This window comes from Pipistrellus hanaki, assembly GCF_964339955.1.
Source record: "Pipistrellus hanaki genome assembly, chromosome: 11".
NCBI classification, from domain to species: domain Eukaryota; kingdom Metazoa; phylum Chordata; class Mammalia; order Chiroptera; family Vespertilionidae; genus Pipistrellus; species Pipistrellus hanaki.
This window is the reverse complement of record NC_140513.1, coordinates 67567053-67592444: the sequence shown is the minus strand read 5'-3', so window position 1 is coordinate 67592444 and position 25392 is coordinate 67567053. Positions and strand designations below refer to the sequence as shown.

General features: G+C 55.6%; 1 protein-coding gene across 2 annotated transcripts in view; it reads left to right on the top strand.

Moving 5' to 3' along the window:
• Nucleotides 1-25392, top strand: part of PHF2 (PHD finger protein 2) — a 92747-nt gene that overhangs the window by 50131 nt on the left and 17224 nt on the right. Inside the window, exons 4-17 of one of the 2 annotated variants that reach the window (XM_084898945.1) lie at nt 6789-6949; nt 9368-9509; nt 12087-12273; nt 13419-13581; nt 14488-14575; nt 15005-15111; nt 16481-16572; nt 17885-17974; nt 18639-19004; nt 20057-20173; nt 20706-20824; nt 22916-23094; nt 23213-23283; nt 23958-24181. In XM_084898945.1, coding sequence (XP_084755071.1) covers nt 6789-6949; nt 9368-9509; nt 12087-12273; nt 13419-13581; nt 14488-14575; nt 15005-15111; nt 16481-16572; nt 17885-17974; nt 18639-19004; nt 20057-20173; nt 20706-20824; nt 22916-23094; nt 23213-23283; nt 23958-24181 — 2106 coding nt within the window. The remainder of the gene's footprint in view (nt 1-6788; nt 6950-9367; nt 9510-12086; nt 12274-13418; nt 13582-14487; nt 14576-15004; nt 15112-16480; nt 16573-17884; nt 17975-18638; nt 19005-20056; nt 20174-20705; nt 20825-22915; nt 23095-23212; nt 23284-23957; nt 24182-25392) is intronic. The other variant, XM_084898946.1, reaches the window with a different exon arrangement.

Sequence of the window (25392 nt, the reverse complement as noted above, 5' to 3'; positions counted from 1 at the left end):
TTCTTTGTCTTTTGCCCTTGGCATTTTAATTATGATGTGTCTTGTTGTGGTCCTCTTTGGATTTCTTTTGTTTGGGGTTCTGTGCACTTCCTGGACTTGTAAGTCTATTTCTTTTACCGTTTGGGGAAAGTTTTTGGTCATTATTTATTCAAATAGGTTTTCACTGTCTTGCTCTCTCTCTCCTTCTGGCACCCCCATTATTCTGATGTGCTTGAAGTTCTCCCAGAGGCTTCTTACACTATCTTCAACTTTCTGGATTCTTTTCTCTACTTACTTCTCTGGAGGAGTGTCCTTTGCCTCTTTGTATCCCAAATCTTTGACTTGATTCTTACATTCCTCTAGTCTGCTGTTGGGTCTCTGTATAATATTGTTTTTATTTCAGTCAGTGTATGTTTAATTTCTAATTGGTCCTTTTTCATATCCTCGAGGGTCTTGTTAAATTTATTGACTTTTTCTAGGAAATTCTTGAAAAACCTTATAACCGTGGTTTTGAACTCTTATGTCCAGTTGTTGGTTCTCCTCCATTTCTTTCGTTTGTGATCTGTTTCCTTGTCTCCTCATTTTCACTGCTTCCCTGAGTTGGTAGAGTAGCTTTGTGTGCTGGGTGTCCTATGTGGTTCAATGGGTCAGCCTCCCAGTTACCTGATGTGGACACTCTTGGTGCACCCCTTTGTGGACTGTGTGCACAGTCTTGTTGTAGATAAGTCTTGATTATTGTTGGTGTCACTGGGAGGAATTGATCTCCAGGACAATTGGCTGTGAGGACCTGCTGTGTCTGTAACGGAAGAATTGCTATGCTGGAGACACATTTATGGAACAGGACTTGTTCCAGTAGGGCTTTTGTGCTCACTGAGTTTGCCTCTTGAAGTATCCCTTATGAAAGTAGTTGAAATCTGATGTCGTCTCAGATAAACCACTAGATACACTAGTTTCTGGATCTCCAATGGGGTGCAGGTCAGCTACTGTCTGAGGCCACCCAGCAGGAGCTACAGCAAGAACTACAGTTTTGCCGAAACCGGTTTGGCTCAGTGGTAGAGCGTCAGTCTGTGGACTGAAAGGTCCCAGGTTCGATTCCGGTCAAGGGCATGTACATTGGTTTCGGGCACATCCCCAGTAGGGGGTGTGCAAGAGGCAGCTGGTCAATGTTTCTCTCTCATCGATGTTTCTAGCTCTCTGTCCCTCTTTCTTCCTCTCTGTAAAAAAATCAATAAAATATATATTTTTTTAAATAAAGAAGAAGAAGAACTACAATTTTTTCCTCTTTGTTTGGGATTTGGCGGTTTTGGAGCAGTCTGACTGGAGTTGCAATTAGTTTGGTTAAGCTTCTTCTGGGCAGGCCATTTATATGCAAAAGCCACTGTGTGGAGCCTGGGTGGGTTTGTAGAATGTGTGGGGTGGGCCTTAGGGTGTCACTAGGCTGGGGTGTGGCAAACAGCGATGGCTGCCATCAGCCATCTCTGCCTTTCCGCATTTCCAAGTCCCCGTGTCCCTGCACTGCAGTGCAATAAACAGTGATTGCTGTGTACACTTCTGCAAAAAAGTCACCCTCACTTTCTGACCCGATGGCCAACAAACCAACTTTTCCCCATAGGCGTCTGGGTCCCCTATGGATTTCAGAGTAATTGGGAGCTTGTCTCCCTTCCGGTTGAAAAAAAGCCGCACATCTAGTCGCCCGCCACCAGCCCGATATGTGTGCCTCCGTACCTCGGCTTTTCAGCGCTTGTGCTCCTTTCTCTTTCCTTCTAGTTGTAGGACTTCCATTTAGCCAGCTCTCCTGTGGTTCTGGGTGTTAGACGTTTCGTCTTTTAGTTGTAGTTTTGAAATTGTTGTGTAAGGCGACAATTTAGTTGTTTACCTTTGCCGCCATCTTGGTTTCTCCCATTCCAGCACTTTTTATGAAATGTTTTTCAATTCTCACTCGAGGACGTGTTTTTTATTGAGTTGAGAGAGAAGAGAAGGAAAGTAAAGGAAAGAGAGAGAAGAACATTGATGTGAGAGAGAAACTTTGATCGCTTGCTTCCCATATGAACCCCAACCACCGGGGACCAAACCCACCATCTGGGCATGTCCCTGAGCTGTAATTAAACCCCTCACCATCTGGTACACAGGAGGGTGCTTCACCAGCCGGGGCCTGACCGCACTTTATTATCTGACTTTTGATTTTAATCATCCTTGTAGGTAAGAAGTGTTCTCTCGTGTGGTTTTGATTTTCATTGCCCTAATCACTACTGATGCTGAGCATCTTTTCAAGTACTTTTTGGTCATTTGTATATCTTCTTTGGAGAAATGTTAGTTCAGATTTTTTATCCATTTAAATTATTTTTGTCTTTATTATAGAGTTCTAAGAGTTCTTATATTGATATTCAAGTCCTTTACCAGACATGTGATTTCTGAATACTTTATGCTATTTTGTGGGTTGACTTTTCATTTTTCTTGATGGTGTCCTTTGAAGCAAAAACTTTGGTCATTTTGGTGAAGTCTAATTTTTCTATCTTTTCCTTTGTTGTTTTTGTGTGTGATTTTATTGTCATATTTAAAAATCCTTTGCCAAATTCAAGGTCATGAGGATTTATTCCCATGTTTTCTTTTAAGAGTTTTATAGTTTTAGGTCTTACAGTTTGGTCTTTGTTTTTCAGTTAATTTTTGCATGTAGTGTGAGGGAAAGATCCAACTTCATTTTTCTTGTTTGCTTGCAGCTACCTATTTGTCCCTGCACTGTTTGTTGAAAAAGACAATTCTTTCACTATTTGATGGTCTTGGCACACTTATCGAAAGTCTCTCAGCCATAGATGTATGCACTTATTTCTGGAGACTTCATTCTATCCCACTGATCTCTGTTTATCCTTAGTCCAGTCTTCCAATGTCTTGATTGCTGTAGCTTTGTAGCTTTACAGTCAGTGTTGAAGTTGAGAAGTGTGAGACCTCCAATTTTGTTTTTCTTTTTCAAGATTGTTGTGGTCATTTTTGTCTCTTGCAGTTCCATATGAATTTTAGGATCAGCTTGTCAGTTTCTACAAAGAGATCATCTGAGACTCTGATGTTAAATCCATAGACCAGTAGAATCAGAGTATTGCCATCTTAACCATGTTATGTCTTCTGACCTCATGAATATGAGATATGTTTCCATCTATTGAGATCTTTTAAATTACTTTCAACAATATTTTATAGTTTTTATTGTATAATTTTGCACTTCCTTTGTTATTCCTAAATAATTTATTCCTAAATAATTCATAAATAATTATTCCTAAATAATTTATTCTTTTAATATACTTGTAAATGTGTTTGCTTAATTTTATTTTCAGATTGTTCTTTGCTACTATACTGAAATACAATTGATTATTATTATTGAGCTTATACCCTGCAACCTTGAAGAGCTTGTTTTTTCATTCTGATTTTTTTAAATAGATTCCTTGTATTGTGTGTGTATGTGTGTGTGTGTGTGTGTGTGTGTGTGTGTTATATATACACAAGATCTTTAAATAGATAGTGTTACTTCTCCCTTTTTCAGTCTGGGTTACTTTTACTTTTTTTCTTGCTTATTTTCTTTGGTCAGGACCTCCAGTAGAAAGCCAAGTAGAAATGGCCGGGTAAGGGTGACCAGGACCCCAGCATTCTCAGGTTGCCCCACACTGGGCAGAGCCTCAGTTCCACAAGTGTGGGCTAGGTGGAAGAAGGGAGCCCCCACGGTTTGGCAGCCTTTGCCTAGGACTGAGCCTCAGCAACAGGCAGCTGGGGGGAATAAGAAAGGTTGATATCTGCTCAAGAAGAGAGCCTGGGACCATGAGAGTTTTCATTCAGCACTTCTGTGTCCTTGGCTGCAGCCTTGTAGAGTGGAGCCTGCTCCTCACGGAGCTGGGATAGAGTAGGCAAGGCATGATTTGGGCCAAATACCACATAATCTTATCATTTTGTACCAAGCTTTCATAGATTTTTCTTGCATAGATGTTTCCTCTTTTGCTGTTTGCTCTTAGGGCCAATTCCAGAGGATTTGAGTAATTTAAAACAGTTTTCATCATTTCACTAGGGTTCAGGTCAGCCGAGCTCATGCAGAAGTTGATCTCTCTCACCTGGCTTTCTTCAAGATATTTTCTTTGTCTTTGATTTCTGCAGTTTGAATATACCATGTCTAAGTGAAGTTTTATATTCATTCATTCATTCATTCTGTCAGAGAGAGTATGTGTGTATGTGTGTTTATGCTGCTTGATGGTGCTGTCTGAGCTTTCTGGATCTGTGGTTATATGTCTGTCATTAATTTTGGAAAATCCTCAGCCATTATTATTTCAAACATTTATTTCTTTTCTTTTTTAGGTATTCCCATCATGCATATATTACTCTATTTATAATTATTCAACATTTCTTGGATATTTTGTATCCCCATTTTTTTTTTATCTCTTTGCCTTTCAGGTTGAGAAATATTTTTGGCGTACTTCAAGCTTACAGATTCTTTCTGCAGCTGTGTCCAGTTTACTGATGCATGCATCCCTCATTTCTGCTGGTTGTTTTCTTTACTTTTAGATTTCCTTTTGATTTTTAGAGTTTCCATATCTCTGTTTACATTACCATCTGTTCTTGCATATCCTCCATTTTTTTCTGTTGGCTCTCCTAACATATTAATCATAATTATTTTAACTTTCTTCTCTGGTAATTCCAAATACTGTGCTTTGTCTGAGTCTTGTTCTGATTCTTGATTTGTTTCTTCAGACTGTGGGGTTTCTTGCCTTTTATTATGCCCTGTAATATTTTGTTGAAAGCTGAGTGATAAGACCTGAGGTAATTAGGGATGTGGTGTGAGGTTTAAATAGACCAGATTAGGAGCTGGGTCAGTGTTAGCTGTAGTTGTGGGTGTGAGAGGCATCACTTTCTTCTAGTTTCCTTGTGCCTTTATTTCCAGTTTTGTTTCCTTTGGGTTTCCTTAAAAACTCCTGAAATAGCCTGTATCTTGCAGCTCTCTCAACTATATTGTTATTATCCTGTTATATGGTGGTAAAGTTTGGGAGGGGGACGTGTTCTGTAATTTAATGATTAAAGTTCAATGCTTTAGTGGGCCTGAGGCTCTGGGATGTCTCCTTCAGAAGTATTTCTTGGCCTCTTCTTTTTCTCTGCTTACTGGAGACGGAAGGCTGTGAGGCCACCTGCCCCTCTCCTTGTCAGATGAGGATCTGGTAAAGTATGTTCTCCTGGAGGCAAACTTCATTATGGAGAATACTCTGAGCATATTTAAACACCATTACTTTTCCCCTCCCTCTGCCTGAAACAGGAGCAGATCTTCATTGAGAGCCTGGTAGAATTTCTGGAGGTAAAACCCATGGAAGTGTGGGTCTTCACTGAGACTGGGCCCCTATGAGTTTTTAACTGTTAAGCTAGTCCACCCTCGAGTTCCACACTTTGTCAAAAGTTCCCCTACCAGTTACTGCCTCGGCTTCTGCTTCAGGCAAGGTTATCTTGGCTGTGATTTTCTGTACTTGCCTGTCTCCATATTTTGGGGTGACTATTTTCCCTGTAACCTCGATTACCTGATGAATATAAGAGAAGTCTTTGGTTTTCACTTTGTTCACCTTTTTTTCTTGTGAGAACAGGAGTGAGTGACAACTTCCAGGCTCTTTACACGTGATGCTTGAAACCATAAGTCTGGTTCCACGTCATTTTAACCCCTCCCATTGGTTGAATTGTCTTTATGGTTGAGTTGTAAGAGTCCTTTACATATTCTAGATACTCGTCACTTATCAAATACTTTCTCTCATCCTCTGGGTTGTCTTTCCACTTTCTTGATAGTGTTCCTTTGAAGCACAAAAACTTATAATTTTGATGAAGTCTAATTTACCTATTTTTTCTTTTGTTGTTTATGCTTTTGGTGTCTAATCTAAGAAATCAGTGCTAAGTTCAAAATCATGAAGATTTATGCCTGTGTTTTCTTCTAAAAATTTTATGGTCTTAGCTTTTATGTTTAAGTCTTTGACTCATTTTGAATTAACTTTTGTATATGTTATGGGGTAGGAGTCTAACTTTATTCTTTTGCATGTGGATATCCAGATCTACCATACAGAATTTATCGAAATTACTATTTTTTCTCTATTGAATTATCTTGGAATCTTAATGAAAAGCAGTTGACCATAGATTTTTGGGTTTATTTTTGGATTCTTGCTATGCCTGTACCACACAGTCTTGAATACTGTAGCGTTGTAGTGAATTTTGAAGTTGAGAAGTGTCTTTCAATTTTGTTGTTCATTTTAAAGACTATTTTGGTCATCTGGGTACCTTGCATTTCCATTCAACATTCCAAGTTTATCTTGTCAATTTCTGCAAAGATGTCAGCTGGTGTTTTGATAGGGAACGTGTGGAACCTGTGTGTCGCTTTATCTTTGAGAAGGGCTTTGTCTCCATCGCTGTGTCCTCAGACCCCATACTCACCCTGTGCAAGGTCTGCTCACCCATTAAGGGGCTTGGGGCAGGGAGCTAGGAGACAGGGAGGGAGGGGAGGATCTTGGCCTTGGTAGGAGGGATGGGTGTGATGTGTCCCAACCCCCACTCACCACTCATCTCACCCCTGGCCAGGCCTCCCAGACCTTGAGGCTTCCATCTCTGAGGAGTGTGTAGGACCCTCCTGTGGCTGCCCTGTGACCCTGGGCCTGGTTCTGTGGGGAGTTCTCTACTTGGAGCTATGGGAGATGGGGGGGGGGAGGGTAGTGCGGGCCTTATGTCTCCAGCCCTAAGGCCCTGTCCAGGCCTGTCAGGGTGCAGGGAGGCTGGGACCTGGTCTGATGTGACCTCTGACCTGCACTTCCCCGCAGTGCGGAAGATGTCGTGGCCCGCGTGCCAGGCAGCCAGCTCACACTGGGCTACATGGAGGAGCATGGCTTCACGGAGCCCATTCTTGTCCCCAAGAAAGACGGGCTGGGCCTGGCGGTGCCGGCCCCCACCTTCTATGTCAGCGATGTCGAGAACTACGTGGGTAAGTTCCCCCGACCCCGTTCATGTGGCTGCGGGCACCCGGGGCTGCTGGCCAGGAGCCCTGGCTGTGTCCCTGTACCATGTGAGCGAGTGTGACTCAGGGCTCTGTTCTCGGTCCCGGGAGCTTTTAGAAATGTCCCTGCTCACTTACTCCAGCTGTAAAGTGGGGTCTGCCCTGGAGACTCCTGGGTTCTACCAGCTGCCAGTTCTCTTACTGCTGGGTTCGAATGGCAGTCACGCCAGGAGGCTCAGGCAGGACGGGACACTTCTCCTGAGGCTGTGCTTTGTTCCCAGCTTCTCCTGGTGGCTGCCCCAGGACAAACCTTCCCATGACCCATGACCCTCGCTCCTGGGTCCCTCTGGGATCCAGCTGATGCTGTCTGCAGATAGTTTCATGTCCCCCGGCAGTTCCCAGCATGTAGACACCCTCAGGCAGGGCACCTCTGGGTTGAGGGAGGTGCCTGTGTGTGCGGAGGCGTTGTCCCTGAGGCAGCTGGCATGGAGAGGCCAGCGCACACCTGGCATTGACCACAGCACCGCCCTGGCTCGGGGCCTCCCGTGGGTGCCAGAGCTCGGCATGTTCACAGGGATGCCTGCATGGCCAGCGGAGGAAAGGAAAGATCCTCTGAAATGGCAGATCCCCAGGCCGGCGCTGGCCACGTGCTGGGCAGGTGAGGGCGCAGGTACTTGGACGGCAGAGGAGTTGCTCCATTGCCCAGAGCCTAACCCTCTGCATCTGCGAAGCCTGCAGTGGGGGTTGGCCTGGAGACGAAATGGGATCGCCTGGCTTCAAACCAGAGACCACACCCCTCTCTGGAGCTGGGGTCCCCGGGCTGGCCAGCTGGTGGCAGAGAGGGCGGGTTCACTCCGGCAGCCCGGCCATGGCCACTGTCTGGGCTGGGAGAGCCCCTGGGAGAACAGCCAGCATGTGGGGGTGCCTCCCAAGAGTGCGTTGTTTTCTAGGCTCTTTCTGTGTAAGAGCCCCACAGCTCTGTGCTCCAGGCCCCGGGCTTGTGGCTGCCTAAGCCCTGCCCCTGCACCACCCCCTGCTGCAGGGGCAGATGGTCTCAGGCTTTTCCTGTAAATGTCTCTCCTTCCCCTCCTGTTTTATTCTGGAACTTTTACCACAAAAAATGAGAGGAGTCAACCGGAGCCCCCATGTGCCCAGCACTGACCACAAAAACCATCGACTTTCAACTGTTTTTCTGTCTCTTCTGCTTCCCCTTCCCCCAAGTATTTTTGAAGCGAAACTCTGGTACATCAATTATGTCACCATGACAGCTCCGGCGCACAGTTCTAGCAGGCCGTGTTTTTTAAAATGCCACCGCAATGCTGTTCTTGCACTCTAGAACACAAGCGACAATTCCTTCCTGTCCCTCAGACCACTGCAGTTCTCGCCTGTTGCCTCCTGACCCTTTCATGCCTGGCTGTTGGAGGGAGAGTCCAAACAAGAGCACACACTGCACTGGGCTGTTACGTCCTTCAAGTCCACGTGCTTTTAGACCAGCCCCTCCCCTCCCCGCCTCCTGGTGGGAAGAACGTGTGTGTGTGTGTGTGTGTGTGTGTGTGTGTGTGTGTGTGTGTTGGTCCCGGAAGATGCCCGGGTGGGAACGGAGGGAAACCCCCCTCGGGGTTTGGCCCACGGCCTCCCCGTAGCATGCAGCGTGCTCCTGTCTCCAGGTCCCGCTCCACGTGGTGAGAAGCTGGCACTCAGGTTGTGGGCAGCACCCTCCCCAGCAGGGGTGCTTCCTCAGCCGGAGGCCTGCGTGCCGCCGCCCACTGGCAGGCAGTGATGCAGGCCGTGCAGCCACATCTGTGCGCAGACACTCCCGTCAGCCCCTCCGCGCGAGGTCTGAGAGCTGCGGAGGGCGGTCAGGATTGGCTAATCCTGTCCTTTCTCCCTCTGTTCTTTGTGAGTCTCATACAAAGAATTTCCCTCCATGGGGACTCGTGCCGAACTTTTCTTTCCCTCAGCAACCGTGGGATAAATGTTTTCCTTCTGTTTATCAATATTCCGAATAATTAGTTGGTACCCTAGAACACAGAAGTTTTTGTTTGTTTGCTTGCTTGTTTGTTTGTTTGTTTTTAATGTTTAAAATGTAAGTGTGTGCCATGCTTTATTTGGGATATATACTGAACGTGTCTTTATTACTTATCTCAGGTTCAAATTCACCTGGAATCCGATGTTTTTCATTGCTGATGTGGCCACCTTAGCTGAGGCTGGTGACTCTGCCACCCTGCAGCACCAAGGGGTTCTCCTAACAGCCTGGGCAGTGGCAGGGCAGGGTGGAAGGGTTGGGCAGCAGAGATCAGAGCCTCAGCGTGCAGCCCTCCCCTCAGTGGCCTTGTCATGGCCGGACCTCACGGGTGCCAGACCATTTACCCCTGAGCTACCCACCCTCCTCCACTGCCTCCCCAGGCCCCGAGCGGAGCGTGGACGTGACAGATGTCACCAAGCAGAAGGACTGCAAGATGAAACTGAAGGAGTTTGTGGACTATTACTACAGCACCAGCCGCAGGCGGGTCCTCAGCCTCACCAGCCTGGAGTTCTCTGACACCAGGTGAGCGGGTGGGCGGGGCCTGGGCGGGGCACGGGGCAGGCTCAGGGAGTGTAGAGTTCCACACATAGCATGCTTTTGTGTTTCTCTTCTAAAGAATGAAAGGTATGCATTGTGAACAATTTAAAATAGAAAATAAAGAATGAGATGCCAGCTCCTCCTCTGATCCGCCCACCCTGCTCCCCAGAGGGAACCATTGGAAACTACTTCCCTCCAGAACATGTGTGCCCAGGCACAACACAATCCTAGCACACGTGCGCGCCACACACACACACACATGCGTGCATGCATACTGAGATACTGACACACTTATGCAGTCACTCTCGCACCCACACCCAGGTGTATATTATCCTACCCGCCCCTATGCCACACTGACATATGCACACATGCTTATTACACACTTGCTCACACATTTAATTAGCACCTTTAGCACAATGGGATCATGCCTTAGCAGCTGTTCTGCTCCTGCCTGCCCAAACGGGCTCCCTTTCCCCCCTGGTTGGGGCCCTGTCCTGCCTGCTGCTGTTCTCAGGGACGAGGTCCCTACACAAGGTGTCATGGCTGTCTGGGCCCACCTCGTCTAGGACCCTGTTTGCAGAGGTTGGCCGGCTTCTGGCTCAGCCCTGTGTTTGTATGACCCTGTTCTCTCAGCACCACCTGCTTGGCTGTGCCCACACGCTGTGCAGCCCCTGCCCCCTTTGCCACGGACCCACTGCTCTCCCACTGGCCCCTGGGAAAGACCCAGTGCACTCTCTCCCACAAGGTGTGAGCTGATGATGATTTAATTTAAGAACAGTTTTATTTTTGCATTATGCCCACCTTGCTAATTATAGAAAGCCCAAAAAAGAACAAAATAGCTCAAAATAGGAAAAAATAAGAGTTATCAAAAGCCACATTGAGAAACAAAACACAGAACTACCAGGAGCCATAATAAAATAATGTAATTGGACGGTGGGTTTAATTTGAGCTTCCTGACAGCAAAGGCAAAAAGGGAAATACAATGGGTTACAGTATCTGGAGGAAATGGGCTCTTATCTGTGTGTGTGTGTGTACTAGAAGGATGCTCTACAAGACTGAGTTCTGAGGAGTGGGTTGCTTTGGCATCAGAGCTCACACTCATGTTGCCATCAACTCGATTGGCTTCTCTGGCCGGAGAGATCCTCACAGAGTGGCACTGGGAGGATTTGGGGGAAGGAGCTAGGCCTGGGTTTCCCCTTGGGCCTCTCATGGCCACTGCTTTGTTGGCAGAAACATGTACGGGGCTTCTGGTGTCCTCTGGTCCTGTCCAAGGGCAGTGGGGGAGAGTGGGGGACACGTACCCGTCAAACCAGGTTGTCCCTGGTCTTGGCGCCAGACCTGCTGAGTGCCCTGGGACCAAGTTCCATACCTTCAAGAGGGAGGAGGCATGGCCTCTGTTTCATCAGGGCAACCTGTCCTCAGTGATGTCTTCCGGGGCTGAAATGGGGGGGTGGGGGCGCGTGCAAACCATGGGCTGTCTGAGGCTGCATTCACGGCATCCTGTGTCGCCTTCCCTCCGCGCATGGGGTTCTGAGGGCTTCGAGGACCACTGGCATCGGCGGCAGGTTTGGTACCTGAGGAGCCGACAGCAAGAGAAGCGGGACATTTGGGGCACGTGGGGAGGAGGCAGGCCCCGCTATTGTGTGTGGTGTATGGAGGGTTCTGGGCGCCCAGGCTGGTGGCGCAGGGCCCCGCTCTTGGGGCAGTGCTGCGCCTGGTCTGTGGGCCGACCGGGAGGTGGGCACGGGCAGAGATGGGCGAAGAGGGCTCTCATGGGACATGGGGAGGGATTCTAGTTTGGAAGAAGCCAGAGATTCAGTTTAAAGAGGAGGGCCAGTGACTGAGGCCACTGAGCTCAGGGCGGCCTGACCTCTGGCCTGTGATAGTCTTGTACGGCAGCACGGCCTTCCATGCAGAGATGTGCGGACTGCATCCTGCCGAGGCAGCTGAGGTGTCACTGCACAGGGGCTGCTGAGCCGGGCATTCCTAATGCATCGCTGGGCATCTTACCCAAAGCAGGGACGTTTAACTGATACCAAAGCGGCCTTCACCGGTCTGCACGTTCCCTGGAAGTGAGCTGGCCGGTCTGATAGCGGCCGATGTGCAGAGGGATCGGGCTCCCGGTGTCAGCACCGGAGATCGGTGGCTGTTACCGGGCGAGGCCAGGAGGCGCCTGGGCTGGGCCTGAAGAAGGACACTTACTCTCAGCCCATCACGCAGCACAGGGTGGACCAACCCAGGAGACCTCCCTTTCTGGTCTCCAGGACGAAACTGTCTTCGGGTGGATGGTCCTCCGGCCTTCTGCACACCCATCTGTGGGCCGGAGACTAGCGTTAGACTGACATATGCACACATGCTTGTTATACACCCACGGGCTGGGCTCCTTCTGCCTTCTGTGAGCCTCAGTCTGCGCGTCTGTAAGATGGGAACGAGGCCGTGCAGCCGGAAGAGAGAAATGTGCGTGGGACGTGTCTCAGCGCCCCTTTCCCTCCCCGACCAGGGCATAACACACGTGGTGACACTTCCCACCACCGCTGACCCCTCTTCCTGTCCTGCCCCCAGAATGTCCAGCTTCGTGGAGCCGCCTGAGATTGTGAAGAAACTGTCCTGGGTAGAGAACTACTGGCCCGATGACGCGCTGCTGGCCAAGCCCAAGGTGACTAAGTACTGCCTGATCTGTGTGAAGGACAGCTACACCGACTTCCACATCGACTCCGGGGGCGCCTCTGCCTGGTACCACGTGCTCAAGGTGAGCCTCGGGGGCCCACCTGCCCGTGACCAGGTCACTGTGGGTCTAGGATTGTCTGCGGCCTTCTCGAGCACGAATCCCTGGGAAGGACAGGGGACAGGATGTTTCTGCTGCTGGAGGTGTGGGGGCAGGGGCACCTCAAGCCCAAAGCAGCAGGCCTGCGTTGCCTTCCTCTAAAGACTGGGACTCGTGAGGCAGTGAGGCCCAGGGAGTGGTGGCGGAGTGGTCAGTGGCCACTCCCACCCGGGGAAGGGAGAGCAGTGCTGGGAGGAGGGGACAAGGGCGCTTGCTCCACTGCCCCCCCGAAGCGCACCTAAAGCCCGCTGTCAGGTCACATCTGATGGTGCATACTGGCACCAGCACAACCCGCCCCCCCAACCCAGGGCAGTGCATTGTTCGCAGTCCATGGCCTCTGCATTTAGATAGCAAGTTCTGCAAGACCAGTTCCTCCTCACTGTGAGAGAAGTGAGACACAAGGCACTGCCCAGAGAACAGTGTGTGTTTTATAGAATTCCCAAATCCTAAAGTTGGGCTTTAGGTGCGTTTGAGTGACGGGGGTGGGGGCCCCTGGCTGGGGCAGATAGAGAAGCTAGGGGAAAAGGAAGATGTGGACATAAGCAACAAAGGAGAGCCTGAGCTTTGGGTTCAGCTCCTCCGCCCGAGTCCCTGCAGACTGAGCAGGTCCCTTCCTGTGTCCCTCCGTCTGTCTGCCCGAGAGGGAGGGGCTCTGTGTCTCCTGGTGGGGCCGGCCAGGCCTTGCAGCGCCCTGGGCCACCTCCCATCCCCAGCTGAGCCACAGCCTCTCTAAGTAGAGCTTCCCTGTAATCAGGAAACCAGGGGGTCACAGCTCTGGGCCCTTGGCACACATGGGGCCCCTCTTGCTGCAGAGTTATGGTGTGTGGGTGGCAAGGGTGCCCAACATGTTGGGGACTCCCGTGCCTAGAACCTTCCAAACACACCGACTTCTGAACTAAAGCACCTGGCTCCAGCGTTTGCCGGATGGGGGCTGGGTAGGCTGGGCCAGGCCCCAGCATTGGGTGCCCGGTGTCTGCAGGACATGGAGGGCTCTGCCCGGCCCCAGCGCCCCGGGGGTGCAGCAGGCTCTGTGATCACGTGGCGAGCTGTCACTGGCCTCTCGTTGGCAGGGGGAGAAGATCTTCTATCTCATCAAGCCGGCTTCGGCCAACATCTCCCTGTATGAGCGCTGGCAGTCGGCCTCCAACCACAGTGAGATGTTCTTTGCCGACCAGGTAGACAAATGCTACAAGTGCACCCTCAAGCAGGGCCAGACGCTCTTCATCCCCTCCGGTGAGTGCGCGGTCCTGAGCTGCATTCCCACCTCTGGGTCTGCCCTGGGGGCGCGCCTGGTCCGGGGGCAGGCCCGCTGTGCAGTCACCTCCGGGGTCACCTCAGGCCTAGCAGCCCCCAGCCTGGCTTTGCTCACAGAAGCCGGCCAGGGCCCTAGAGCTGGGCCACGCCGTTTGAGGTGTTTGCTGATCTTGACATTTCAAACCCAGCAAGAGGAAGCAGGCCGTGAGCAAATAAGTGCCCTTTATAGGTGTCATGTTGCTTCCCTCGTAAATATTTCCCCGTCTCTGAAAGGCTTCCTTTGGAAAGTGACTTGATGACAGTGCTGTCATTGCACCTTAAAAAGGAATGGCTAACAAGTCCTTAGTGTCACCGAGTAGCTGGCCGCTGCTCACATTTTCTGATGAGACCTCATGTTTCCGTTGGCTTATCCGCCCCTGTGCCTTTCTTGGTCTCGGTCCCCCCCTCCACCATACACACACACACCTGGTTCCCCACAGCCAGATATTCCTCCCAGTCTGGCCCAGGCTGCATCTCTGAGGATGGTGTAGGGAGAAGCCCAGCTCTCCGCGGAGAGGTGGCAGCCTGCGGGGTCTCCTGCCCCGCGTGCAGGGGTCGGGAAGGATGGGTAGCCTGACCCTGGGTGGTCTGAGCACGTCCCCTCCGCTCCCAGGCCTGAGTTTCCCCATCGGCACTGCTCAGGGCTGGGTGGAGCAGACTGGGCCGGCTCGGACACAGTCTCCTTCCTGGAGGGCCCACCCACTCAGTACACGAGGCCAGGCCAGAGCTCCTTCCGTGGGTGTCAGGCGGGCAGGGGCAGAGCCCGTGCCGGCCAGACAGGCCCGGCAGCCACCGAGAGCCTGGCGTGAGAACGCCGTGAGGGCTAGCCACATCTGTCTCCCCCAGGCTGGATTTATGCCACACTCACGCCCGTGGACTGCCTGGCCTTCGCGGGACATTTCCTCCACAGCCTGAGTGTGGAGATGCAGATGAGGTAGGGCCATACCTGCCTCGGGGCTCCCCCCGGCAGGGTCCCCACCAGCAGTGCGATGCCACCTCCCCTGAGTGGCTGGGCCTCCATGATCGTGGGAGGAAGGAACAGATGGGCCCTTGAGGTGCCTCGTGTTCTGGACAGCCTCCGTGGCCCACGGCGGGTCTGGAGCGAATTGAAAGGCCGAGCTGCCTTCTCCACAGGCACTGGCCCAGGAGGTCCAGAAGCCCGGCCCACGGGCGCTGGGCCCTGGGCACTCGCCCCAAAGTGATCCCCTGGTTCACCTCACCACCCAGGGCCAGCAGGGAGGCCTGGCCAGGCATGGCCTCCGTGTGGCCTTGCCTGGCCATGGGTGTGGCATGGGCCCCGCGTTGTGTAGTGTCGCCTGCTCGGGGCTCAGTGCATTGAATAGTTCTTTGCTGTGGCTTCCAGAGCATACGAAGTGGAAAGAAGGTTGAAACTGGGCAGCCTGACTCAGTTTCCCAACTTTGAAACTGCCTGCTGGTACATGGGAAAGCACCTGCTGGAGGCTTTCAAAGGTAGGTCCTGGCGCCTCGGCCGGCAGCCGGGCCACTGTGTGAGTGTGGGGCTCAGGGACACCCGGAGGGCGGCCAGACCCGGGGCGGGCGGAGCGCTGCCTGCGGGCGGCCACCCACGCTCCTCAGCTCCCCGCGCGGCCTCCCTGTCTGTGCCGGGGCTGGGCTGGACCCTGGCCGGCAGGGCCGGCGGGCATTTCAGAGAGTGCCGCCACGTGTTCCCAGCCGGGGTGCCTGCGTGGTGCCATGGCCTCGTGGATTCGGACAGGGCTCAGGCCGGACATCCGGAGGCCTGGGGTCTGACTGGTCCTGGGCCACCAGCTGAGGGGCTCCGGAAGCACCCCGCCCCCTGGGGCTGGGTGTGCATGGAAGGTCCTGTGGGGGCCCACGGGGAGGGGCGGGCCCCAGCGGACCCTGACCTCCGAGGACGGGTGCCCTTGGTCCCAGGCCCTCGCAGGCCAGGCCGTGGGTGCCGGGGCCGCACCGACCCCCAGGCCCGCAGACGTCCCGCAGCCTCGTGGGGCTGGAGGAGGCTGCGCTGCTGAGCACAGCAGAGCCACCTTTGGGACCCTCTGGTTCGGCTGTAGTTTTTCAGGAGAGAAAGCCGCAAATGGTTCTTAATCTGAGCTGGCCGGTTTCATTGGGATTTGTCCGCTGAGCCCCAAATTCAGAGCTCTGAGCTGTATCCTGGCAGAGGGCACACCCTGCCCTGGGCTGTGGGGGGAGGTGGGTGGGGAGTGTGGGTGGAGCCACAGCGGGCACTGACTGACAGCCCAGGAGGACTCTGGCCGGCGGCGCCGTACTGGGCCCCCAGCCGCTCTGCCTCGCGTCCCCTGGGAAGGGTCAGAGCGTGGCTCTTCCGGGCCCAGAGGACCGAGGGAGCTGCTCCTGCCAGGCAGACAGTCACGGTGGCATCGGCGCTCTGGCAGCCGCTCTGTCCCTCCTCCGTGGGGCTGGCCCCGGCACCAAGGCATCTTTGTGATGGGCCCCTTGGGAACGGGCGCCCTCCCTGCTGCCCCTCAGCCGCGCAGGGGCGCTGTGAGGGGGGAGTCCGAAAACACCTACAGATGCTTGGTGCGCACAGCTCTGACCCCTGGTGAGGCGGGCCGGGGACCAGGCCGGGAGAGCCCGGCCGCCGGTGGGAGGGGCCTGAGTGGGGACCGGAGCGGCCATTCTGCCCTGAGGGTGTCCTGGGTGCATGTCGCCCAGGTTCTAAGAGGAACCGTTGGCAGTTGGGCAGGGGCAGTGGGCGGAGGCCTCCGGAGGGTCCAGCCCTGAGCCTCCGTCCGGCCCGCCCTGGCTGTGAGGTCGCTGTGGGCAGCAGGTGAGGAGGGCAGCGCCCCCCTGAGCTCACCTCTTCATCTCTCCCCAGGTTCTCACAAATCCGGGAAGCAGCTGCCCCCTCATTTAGTCCAGGGAGCTAAAATTCTCAATGGTGCTTTCAGATCATGGACTAAAAAGCAGGTAGGACCTGTGCCTCGCGTGGCCCGGGGTGGGAGGGCGGCAGGCGGGAAGCCATCCCAGGACTCCCCTGCCTTTTCGGGGAGCTGGTGTCTGAAGAGGAGGAGGGGCCCGCAGCCCGAGTCAGACGGCTGGCGGGGGCGTGGGAGCAGGAGCCGCCCTTCCTCCTGGAGCCTGGTCTGAGGTGGGCGGGGGGGCGGTGGAGGGGGGCGGCCTAGAGATTGGAGGGGGCAAGGCCGGTGGTAGAGACAGCACTGAGTGGACCCGGGGAGAGAGGCCAGGGAGTGGGAGGTCTCTGAGCAGCCACGACTGGCGGGCCAGTGTGACCCTGTAGGAGGGAGAGCAGGGACTCCCTCAGCCCTTCCCGGCCAGGCTCAGCTCAGTCCAGCTTTCCGCTCCCTCCTGTGACTGCCCAAGGCCACTGAAGCAGCACTGTGCAATGTCCCCCACTGTCCCATGTCCCCCACTGTCCTGTGGCCCCCACTGTCCTGTGGCTCCTCATCCCCGCATGTCACTGTCCTGTGCCCCACATCCCCGCAGTGTCACTGTCCTGTACCCCCATGTCCCCCGCAGTGTCACTGTCCTGTGCCCCCACATTGAATGCTAACACTTCACTAGCTCCTATGCAGCAGCCCCAGAGAAGCAGCCCAGGCTTCCCTTGGAATCTTGTCAGTTGTTGGGACAGAGTGAGGGCCCAGCAGCCCGGGTGCCTCTGTGGCAGTGTCGTCTCCCAGAGAGGAGCCAGCACGGTCTGAGCAGGCCCTCAGGATGGGTGGGGCCAGGAGGGGACACCTGGGTGCCTCTAACTTCTCTCACGGGTGGGCCTGGGAGGGGGGTGGCCAGTGCCCTCCCAGCGCTGTCCTGTGGCCTCATCACCTCTGGCCTCGAGGCTGGGCGTGAGCAGTGCAGGGCTTCCCCGCCCGCCGCGGCAGGGGCCGGGAGCGTGGCCTTGCGCTCAGAAAGAAGAGCCCACAGTCACTCCAGAGGTGGTGGTGGCTCTGGGCCCCTCGTCCTCTCGGGACTCAGGTCCTCCATCTCTGAGGGGCCATGGCAGGGTCCTCGTCAGGCCAGTGTCTGGTTAATTTCTCTGGGACCATGCAGGCAGCCCCTGCCCCATGCCTGTCTGGGTAGTGGTGGGTCTGGCCCAGGAGGCAGGCTGGCCAGGCCTGGTGGGACCGAGGGTTAGGCGGGAATCAGAGGCGGGCATGCTTGGGCCCCTGTGGGTGGCGGTGGCGGGGAGGTGGCCGTGCACAGAGGGTGGGCACCCTCGTCCGGACTCAGCGGCTGACCCGCTGCCCGTGCCTGCCGTCCTCAGGCGTTGGCAGAGCATGAAGATGAGCTCCCCGAGCACTTCAAACCCTCGCAGCTCATCAAGGACCTGGCCAAAGAGATCCGGCTCAGCGAGGTAGGCTGCCTGGCAGGGTGGCCATGTGGTCGCCGGCGGGAAGGGGGCTCAGAGGCCTAGGCCCCTGCTGCATCTCCTGGTGGGAGTTTAGGGAGTGCGGGGTGGGATGGGGGCTCCTCTGCAGTCCCCACAGAGCGTGGGGGGATGATTCCAGCCCTCCAGGGGTACCTCCAAGGAGGTAGAGGAGTCAGGTAGCTGATGGTATAGATCAGTTGTCAACAAACTGCGGCTTGCGAGCCACATGACTAATGAGTTTGACGGCCACCGGTATAAGGGATTAATGGCAAGGAACAACAGCCTGTAATTATTGGAATCGAGAGTCTAGGTCATTGGTCGCGAGCCACAGTTTGCCGTATAGATGAATGTGGCCATGGCACCTGGATGGTGTGGACATGTCGCACAGATGGTATAGATAGAGGCAAGCATGTCACACGATGGTGAGACGGATGTGTGTGTATCACACAGATGATGGTGTGGATGAATGTAGGCACATCCCATGATGGTGCAGATGGACGTGCTGTGCCATGTGGATGGCATAGACGATGTGTGTGTATCACACAGCGGTGTGAATGCATGCTCCTTCTCTCCCGGGAGTGTCTCCCATGGCCTGGGCCATGATCCCCTTCTGACAGGAGATGGTTGGGTACCTCTCTCCTTTCCTCAGAATGCCTCCAAGGCTGCCAGACCAGAAGTGACTTCTGCGATCTCGAGTGAGGTCTACTTTGGGGATCGAGAGAAGGAGCAGCCTCCCTCGCCCATTGAGGCCAGCCCTCCTCGGTCCTTCCTGGAGAAGGTGTCCAAAAAAAAGACTCACAAAACCATGAAGATACCCAAGCCATCCAAAGTCCCCAAGCCCCCCAAGCCTCCCAAGCCCCCGAAGCCCCCCAAATCACTGAAGCTCAAGGACGGGGGCAAGAAGAAAGGGAAGAAGTGTAGGGGGTCATCCTCGCCCACCATCCCCAACCTGGACCTGCTGGAGGCCCACACCAAGGAGGCGCTGACCAAGATGGAGCCGCCCAAGAAGGGCAAGGTGAGCGCTGCCCTCCCCCTGTGGTCAGTCAGCCCGCAGACCCCTCTGGGCCAGGCCTGTGGGAGGGGCTGCAGCTGCCCGTTCCTATGCCTGGGACCCAGGGCAGGTGGGCTCTGTCCACGCTTAGCGTGGTGGGCTGCTGGGGAGAGACCGTCATGACGAAGGCGGCAGTGACTGTGCTGGGACAGGGTGGTCATGGGGGAATGAGCTGGCTGTCTTCCCAGGACCCAGACATAGGGTGAGATTTGAAGGTAAGTGAGGCACCAAGTGGAGGGTAGTGGGGAGTAGGAGGGGAGGGAGGAGGAAAAGAAGAGTAGGTGGATGGATAGTTGCCCATCTCTTTGGCAATGGGGGCCCGAGCCCCTATGGGCAGAGTGAGAGTCAGGCCTGGCCCTGAGGGCCCACCAGTGTAATCAGAAGGTCTTCAGTATGGGCTTCAGGGGCCATGAGTGTCTGAGACCAGTAGGTCTCACTGGGTGATTTCTGCTGGCGAAAGGCTTTTAACCTTCCAGGAGGTCTGCGAACACCAGCACCAGCCTTGCAGGCCTGCACTGGGACATCTGGTTTCCCTTCCTTAAGGCAAACAGAGTAGATAAATGAGTGAATGAACAGATGGATGGAAGGAAGGAGGGAGGGATAAGGAAAAGAAGAGTAGGTGGATGGATAGCTGGTTGGATGGATGGGTGGGTGGGTAGGTGGATAGATAGGTGCATGGTGAATGGAAGGTGGATGGATTGGTGGGTGGATGGGTGAGTGGATGGTAGATGGATGGATGGATGGATGGACGGATGGACGGACGGATGGACGGATGGATGGATGGATGAGTGGATAGGTGGCGGATGGGTGGGTGGATGGATGGATGGATGGACGGATGGATGGATGGATGAGTGGATAGGTGGCCGATGGGTGGGTAGATGGATGGATGGATGGATGAGCTGCTGCATATGGGCCAGGAGGAGGGAGGGACTCTGTGATTCTTGTTTTGTCCTGTAGCCTAAAATAGCTCCCTGCCCTCCCATGTCCACCACTGGGCCATGGCTGCTGTTTTCTAGGCCGCAAAGAGCGTCCTGAGTGTGCCCAACAAGGAGGTAATCACACAGAATGACGTGGAAAGGCTAGAAATCCGAGAGCAGACTAAGAGCAAGTCAGAGGCCAAGTGGAAGTACAAGGTGAGATGTATGCCTGTGGGCGTGCATGTGTATGCACCTGTGTGTTTGCATGTGTGTGCTCATGGGTTTCTGTGTGCAAGCATGTGGGTGTGAATGCATGCACATGTGTGTTTGCATGCACATGTGGTGAGTGAGTCTACTTTCAGGGAGTGCTGCATTTATGAGCCAGGTCGTGTGTGGGCATTTGTGGGCGTGTGTTATGAGCAGAGGTACATACCTGTTCTTGTAGGGCATGTACCACTGTGTGTCCACCCACCCCCAGTGGGCCGTGCTGTGGAGGTCTGGGTATGTGTGTGCCTGGAGGGGCCGCCTCCCATGGGGTTGTTATGGGAGCATCCGGCCCCAGAGGCTGAGCGTGTGGCCCTGGGAGTTGACTGATGGCGTTGCCCGCCTTCACTCAGCCCTGGGTTGAGCTCACGCTCCCAAGACAGGCCCTACAGGTGCACGGGTCCCTGAATGGTGTGTTCAGAGGGAGGCGGCCGGTTGGGCATTCCATGTGGGACTTAACAATGGTCCCCGGTTTGCTTTTCAGAACAGCAAACCCGACTCCCTGCTGAAGATGGAGGAAGAGCAGAAGTTGGAGAAGCCTCCTACATCAGGGAACAAGGACACCAAATTCTCATTTTCCTTCTCCAACAAGAAGCTTCTGGGGTATGTGATGCTCCTGGCAGGAGGGGTCACAGTCACAGACACCCCCAAGGTCCCCCACATCACAACACCCTGCACACCCCTCCACACATCATATATACACACACACACACCCTGCACACCCCTCCACACATATCATATACACACACACACACACACTGCACAACACACCCTGCACACCCCTCCACACACATCATATACACACACACACACCGCACAACACACCCTGCACACCCCTCCACACACATCATATACACGCACACACACCCTGCACACCCCTCCACACACATTACACATGCATGCACACCCTATACACCCCTCCGTGCACAACACACCCTGCACACCCCTCCACACACATCATATACACACACGCACACCCTGCACAACACACCCTGCACACCCCTCCACACACATAACACATGCATGCACACCCTATTCACCCCTCCATGCACAACACACCCTGCACACCCTTTCACACACATCATATACACACACTCACACCTTGCACACCCCTCCACACACATCACACACATACCCTGCACACCCCTCCACACACATCACATACATCACACACATCATGCATGTGCACAACACACCCTCACCCCCTACACACACACACTGCACACCCTTCCATGCACAATGCACACGCCTTCACACACAACATGCACAGGCACTCACACCTTGCACACCCCTCCATACACACACTTACCTGAAGGGCTCCTCAGGAGAAGCCCTTCCTGAGCTGGCTGACATCACTGGGAATACCCTTCTCTGCTTCCTGAGCCACAGCCTGTGTGGATGGGGAGGGCCACGGTGTGTGTGGCAGGGCGGGAGAGCGTGGTTGGGTAGACATTAGCTGGTGGCTATTCTGGGACAGAGGATGTGGTGGAGCTCAGGACCCTGTCCTCAGAGGCCAGAGGCCAGTGTGTGTGTGTATGTTGGGGGGGGAGACATTGTGAATTCCGTACTCTCAAACCCACCTAAAATTGTGACTGACAGGGACGGGGGTCCTTGTGTGCCCAGGGAGTGGAGAGGGCTTCCAAGAGGAGGTGGAGCTGAGCAGAGACTTTGGGGTGCCAGTCTGGGTGTGGGTGTGTGGTTTCCAGACTGTGGAGCAGGTCCGTGCCTGCTGACAGCCTGCAGCCCAGCCCAGGGCCCGGTGGACGGGACGGGCTTCATGCCCCTGAGACGTCTCACCGATGGTGGGGAGATGGAAGAAGAGGTGGGAGATGGAAGAGGGAAAAGGGGGGAGTAGATGCCCCTGAGACGTCTCACCGACGGTGGTCCCTCAGGCTGCTTGCTGAGTCAAGTGCAGGTTGGGTGCCTGAAGGCGGGAAGCAGTTACATCGCCGCCGAGCGGGGCCCCTTTGCTGTGGTGGGCCTGTTTCCTCTCCTGCGAAATGGGGGGAGAAAGCCGCTCCGGGGCGGAGAAGTGGGGCGGGGCCGGGTCAGCAGGCCCGTTATTCCCAGGAGCTTATGGCCATGCTCTGAGGCTGCTCGACGCACGGGTGGGATTGGCCTGGTCCGGGGCCCTGTTGCCCTGACTTCATGGCTCCCAGCTCCTCCTGGAGAGCTTTTAACGCCCTTCACTCTAGGACACACCGTGCTGTAGAGAGTCTAGAAGTGCTGGAGAGGAAGGTGGACACGACTCTGTAACCACATCACACTGTGTGTGCGCGGCGTTACCTGGCTCATGTCCCTAGCCAGCCAGCTCACGGTGGTCAGCCTCTATGTCTACAGTTGGGCATTGGAGCTGCGCCCTTGGGAATGTCACACGCTCTGCCCCAGCCTCTGTCTCCCTAGGCCTGAGCCACACACCCCCCTGCCATACACGCACACACCCCCTGCACAGAGCATGCGAGGCAGGCGGGAGGAAGGCCATGCTGGTCCGGTGGCCAGGGAGGGGCAGTGCAGGGCACACCCTGAGACAGGAGAGGGCTAGACCGTGCCTCATGAGCTGGCCCGTGGCACCTGGGAGGGAGCTGTGGGATCGGGCAGTGTTCGGCGTGACCGCTGACCCTCTGCGCCATGGCAGAGCGGTGGGGCACCGGCTGGGCCAGGTGGACCCCACTGACCAGTCCACTTCCATCCCAGCTCCAAGGGCCTCAAGCCGCAGCCGAGCCCGGGGGTGTTTGGGGCCTTGCAGAACTTCAAGGAGGACAAGCCCCAGCCGGTGCGGGATGAGTATGAGTACGTGTCGGATGACGGGGAGCTCAAGATCGATGAGTTTCCCATCAGGAGGAAGAAAAACGCCCCGAAGAGAGACCTGTCCTGTAAGTTGGGGGACACGTGGAGGGGCAGACCCAGCCCTGTAGGGCCATCCTGGAGAGGGTGGGTGTCCGGCGTGGCTGGCCAGAGCGGTCCGCCAACTCCCGTCTGCTTCGGTCGCAGTCTTACTGGACAGGAAGGAGCCTCTGCCCACGCCCGTCACGAAGCCAAAGCTGGACTCGGCGCCCTACAAGGTGAGCTGCTCAGAGCCCCGCGGCCGCGGCCGTGCGCCTCCTGCCCGGGGTGCCGCGGGGTGTCTTCCTGGCGTGTTTGTGGGGAGGCTGGCTGGGCTCCAGCGGTGGGGACGTGAGCCCAGGGCCTTGCACAGCAGGGGGAAGCAGGAGCGGGGGGTGGACGGTCTGCTGGTCTGAGGGGGGGTGGGCCTCCGGAGCGCCCAGCCGGGTGCCATGAAGGTGACGCCTCTCTGGACCCTGAGGATGGGTGCCGAGCAGGGCTGGGCCTGCCGGGGGACTAGGCTAGATGACTGGTAAGGCCTCATCCAGCCACGAGGTGGTGGCTCTCTCCGGTGAGCCTGGCAGTCCCCGTGGGGCCTCACATGCTGCCTGGCAGCCCCGGAGTTTCCCCTCGGGGCCTCCTGTCAGCCAGAGCCTCGGGTGCGGGGGTCCCCTGCCCGCTCCTCACCCGACCGCGCTGGCTCCTGGTGCCTGTGCTCCACACGGGGGTCTGGCATAAGGTCTTGGGGGCCAGGGTTCCTCTGGGGAACAGTGCTGGGCAGGAGGGCGCCAGGCGCTCTGCAGGCATGCTCCCCAGTCCCGATGGGAAACCCCAGTAACCGGCCGGCCAGCCCCACATGCTCATCCCAGGTTGGGATCTTTTTAATTTTTAAAAACTTGTTTTTCTTGTCAAGGGGACCGGTAGTCCTGTCCCTCCCCCCAGCTCTGTTCTGACCGGCTCCCCATCCCCACAGCCGAGCGACGACTCCTCGGACGAGGGCTCCCTGCGCATCGACACGGACACCAAGCCCACCCGCAACGCCAAAGTGAAGAAGGACGGTGGGGGCTCGGCCGCGGGCATCCTGGACCTGCTGCAGGCCAGCGAGGAGGTGGGCGCGCTCGACTACAACCCCAACAGGTAGGCCCGGCCGCGGGGGCGGGGGCGGGGGCGGTGCTCCCCCTGGGCCTGCGGGGGCGGGAGGCGGGCCGTGTGGGCCGTGGCGGTTTGCGCGCAGGGGCCTCACGTCGCAGGAGCCCGCGCCCCAGGGACCGGGTAGGCAGAGCTGGACCCCTGCCTGGCAGAGGGGGCGCCGGGCAGTCAGGGGGGTGCATGTCTGCGGGGTCTTGATGGAGGGTCCTCCCGCCATAGTTCCAGGTGCCCGGGAGGGAGGCTGGGAAGTGCTGGCGGGTGGGGACTGGGGCAGGAGGAGCTGAGGGGCAGGTGAGGGGTGCCGGACCTGGGGGGCCCTCTGAGGAAGCAGTGCCCGGACAGGCACCTGCCAGGAGTCAGGGCTGCTCCAGGCTGGGACGTACAGCCATCTCTGGCTTGTCACTTTGTGAATGCCGTAAAAGTAACGTAAGAAAGCTTGCACGGTGCGCACCCTGTGTCCAAGGGCATTGATGAGCCTCCCTGAGCCCTAAGGCTGCCCTCTCTGCGGAGGCCTCACCCTGAGGCCGGGACACGGTGGCTCAGAGCACAGGGAAGTGAGGGCTGGACTGGCACCAGCGGCAGCCTGTCCTGGAGGCCCCGAGGTTCCCGGCTGATGGGCAGGTGGTCCAGGGTGTGTGCCCACCACTCAGGCCAGGTGGCCCTTCCCGCCCAGGCCTGACGAGTCCGATTCTCTGATTCAGGAGAAATGGATTAATCTGGGCTTTGCATTTGATCAAGGGCTGGGGCTTGTTTCTCTCTCAGTCCCAGTTAAATTTTCTTTTTAAGCATTTTGGCCAACCCCCCCCCCCCCCATGGATTTTCTCCAAGTACCACAGAGCTGAGGCCTGTGCCCCGCAGCCTCCCACACAGGGGCCTTAGCCACCACAGGGAGGTCTCCGCTTCTGGTACTCAGACAGCAGCAGACTCTGCAGCAGAGATGGGGAACAGGCTTCGGCCGCCGGCTCCCGGCCTCACTGCTGGGAGGCAGCAGAGGGCGGACCAGAACCTCCGTCTGCCTGGTGACAGACCCGAGCGTGGGCACCAGGCAGGTTCATCCTGTGCGGTGGTGTCATCCGGGCCAGAGGGACGGGGCCTGAGGAAGCCGGGCCCATGTGGCCTGCATGATGCCCTCTGTGTCCCCACATCTGCCCTCCGCACCCCCCCCGCCCCTCCGAGTCCACGTTCCCAGAATGCGTGAG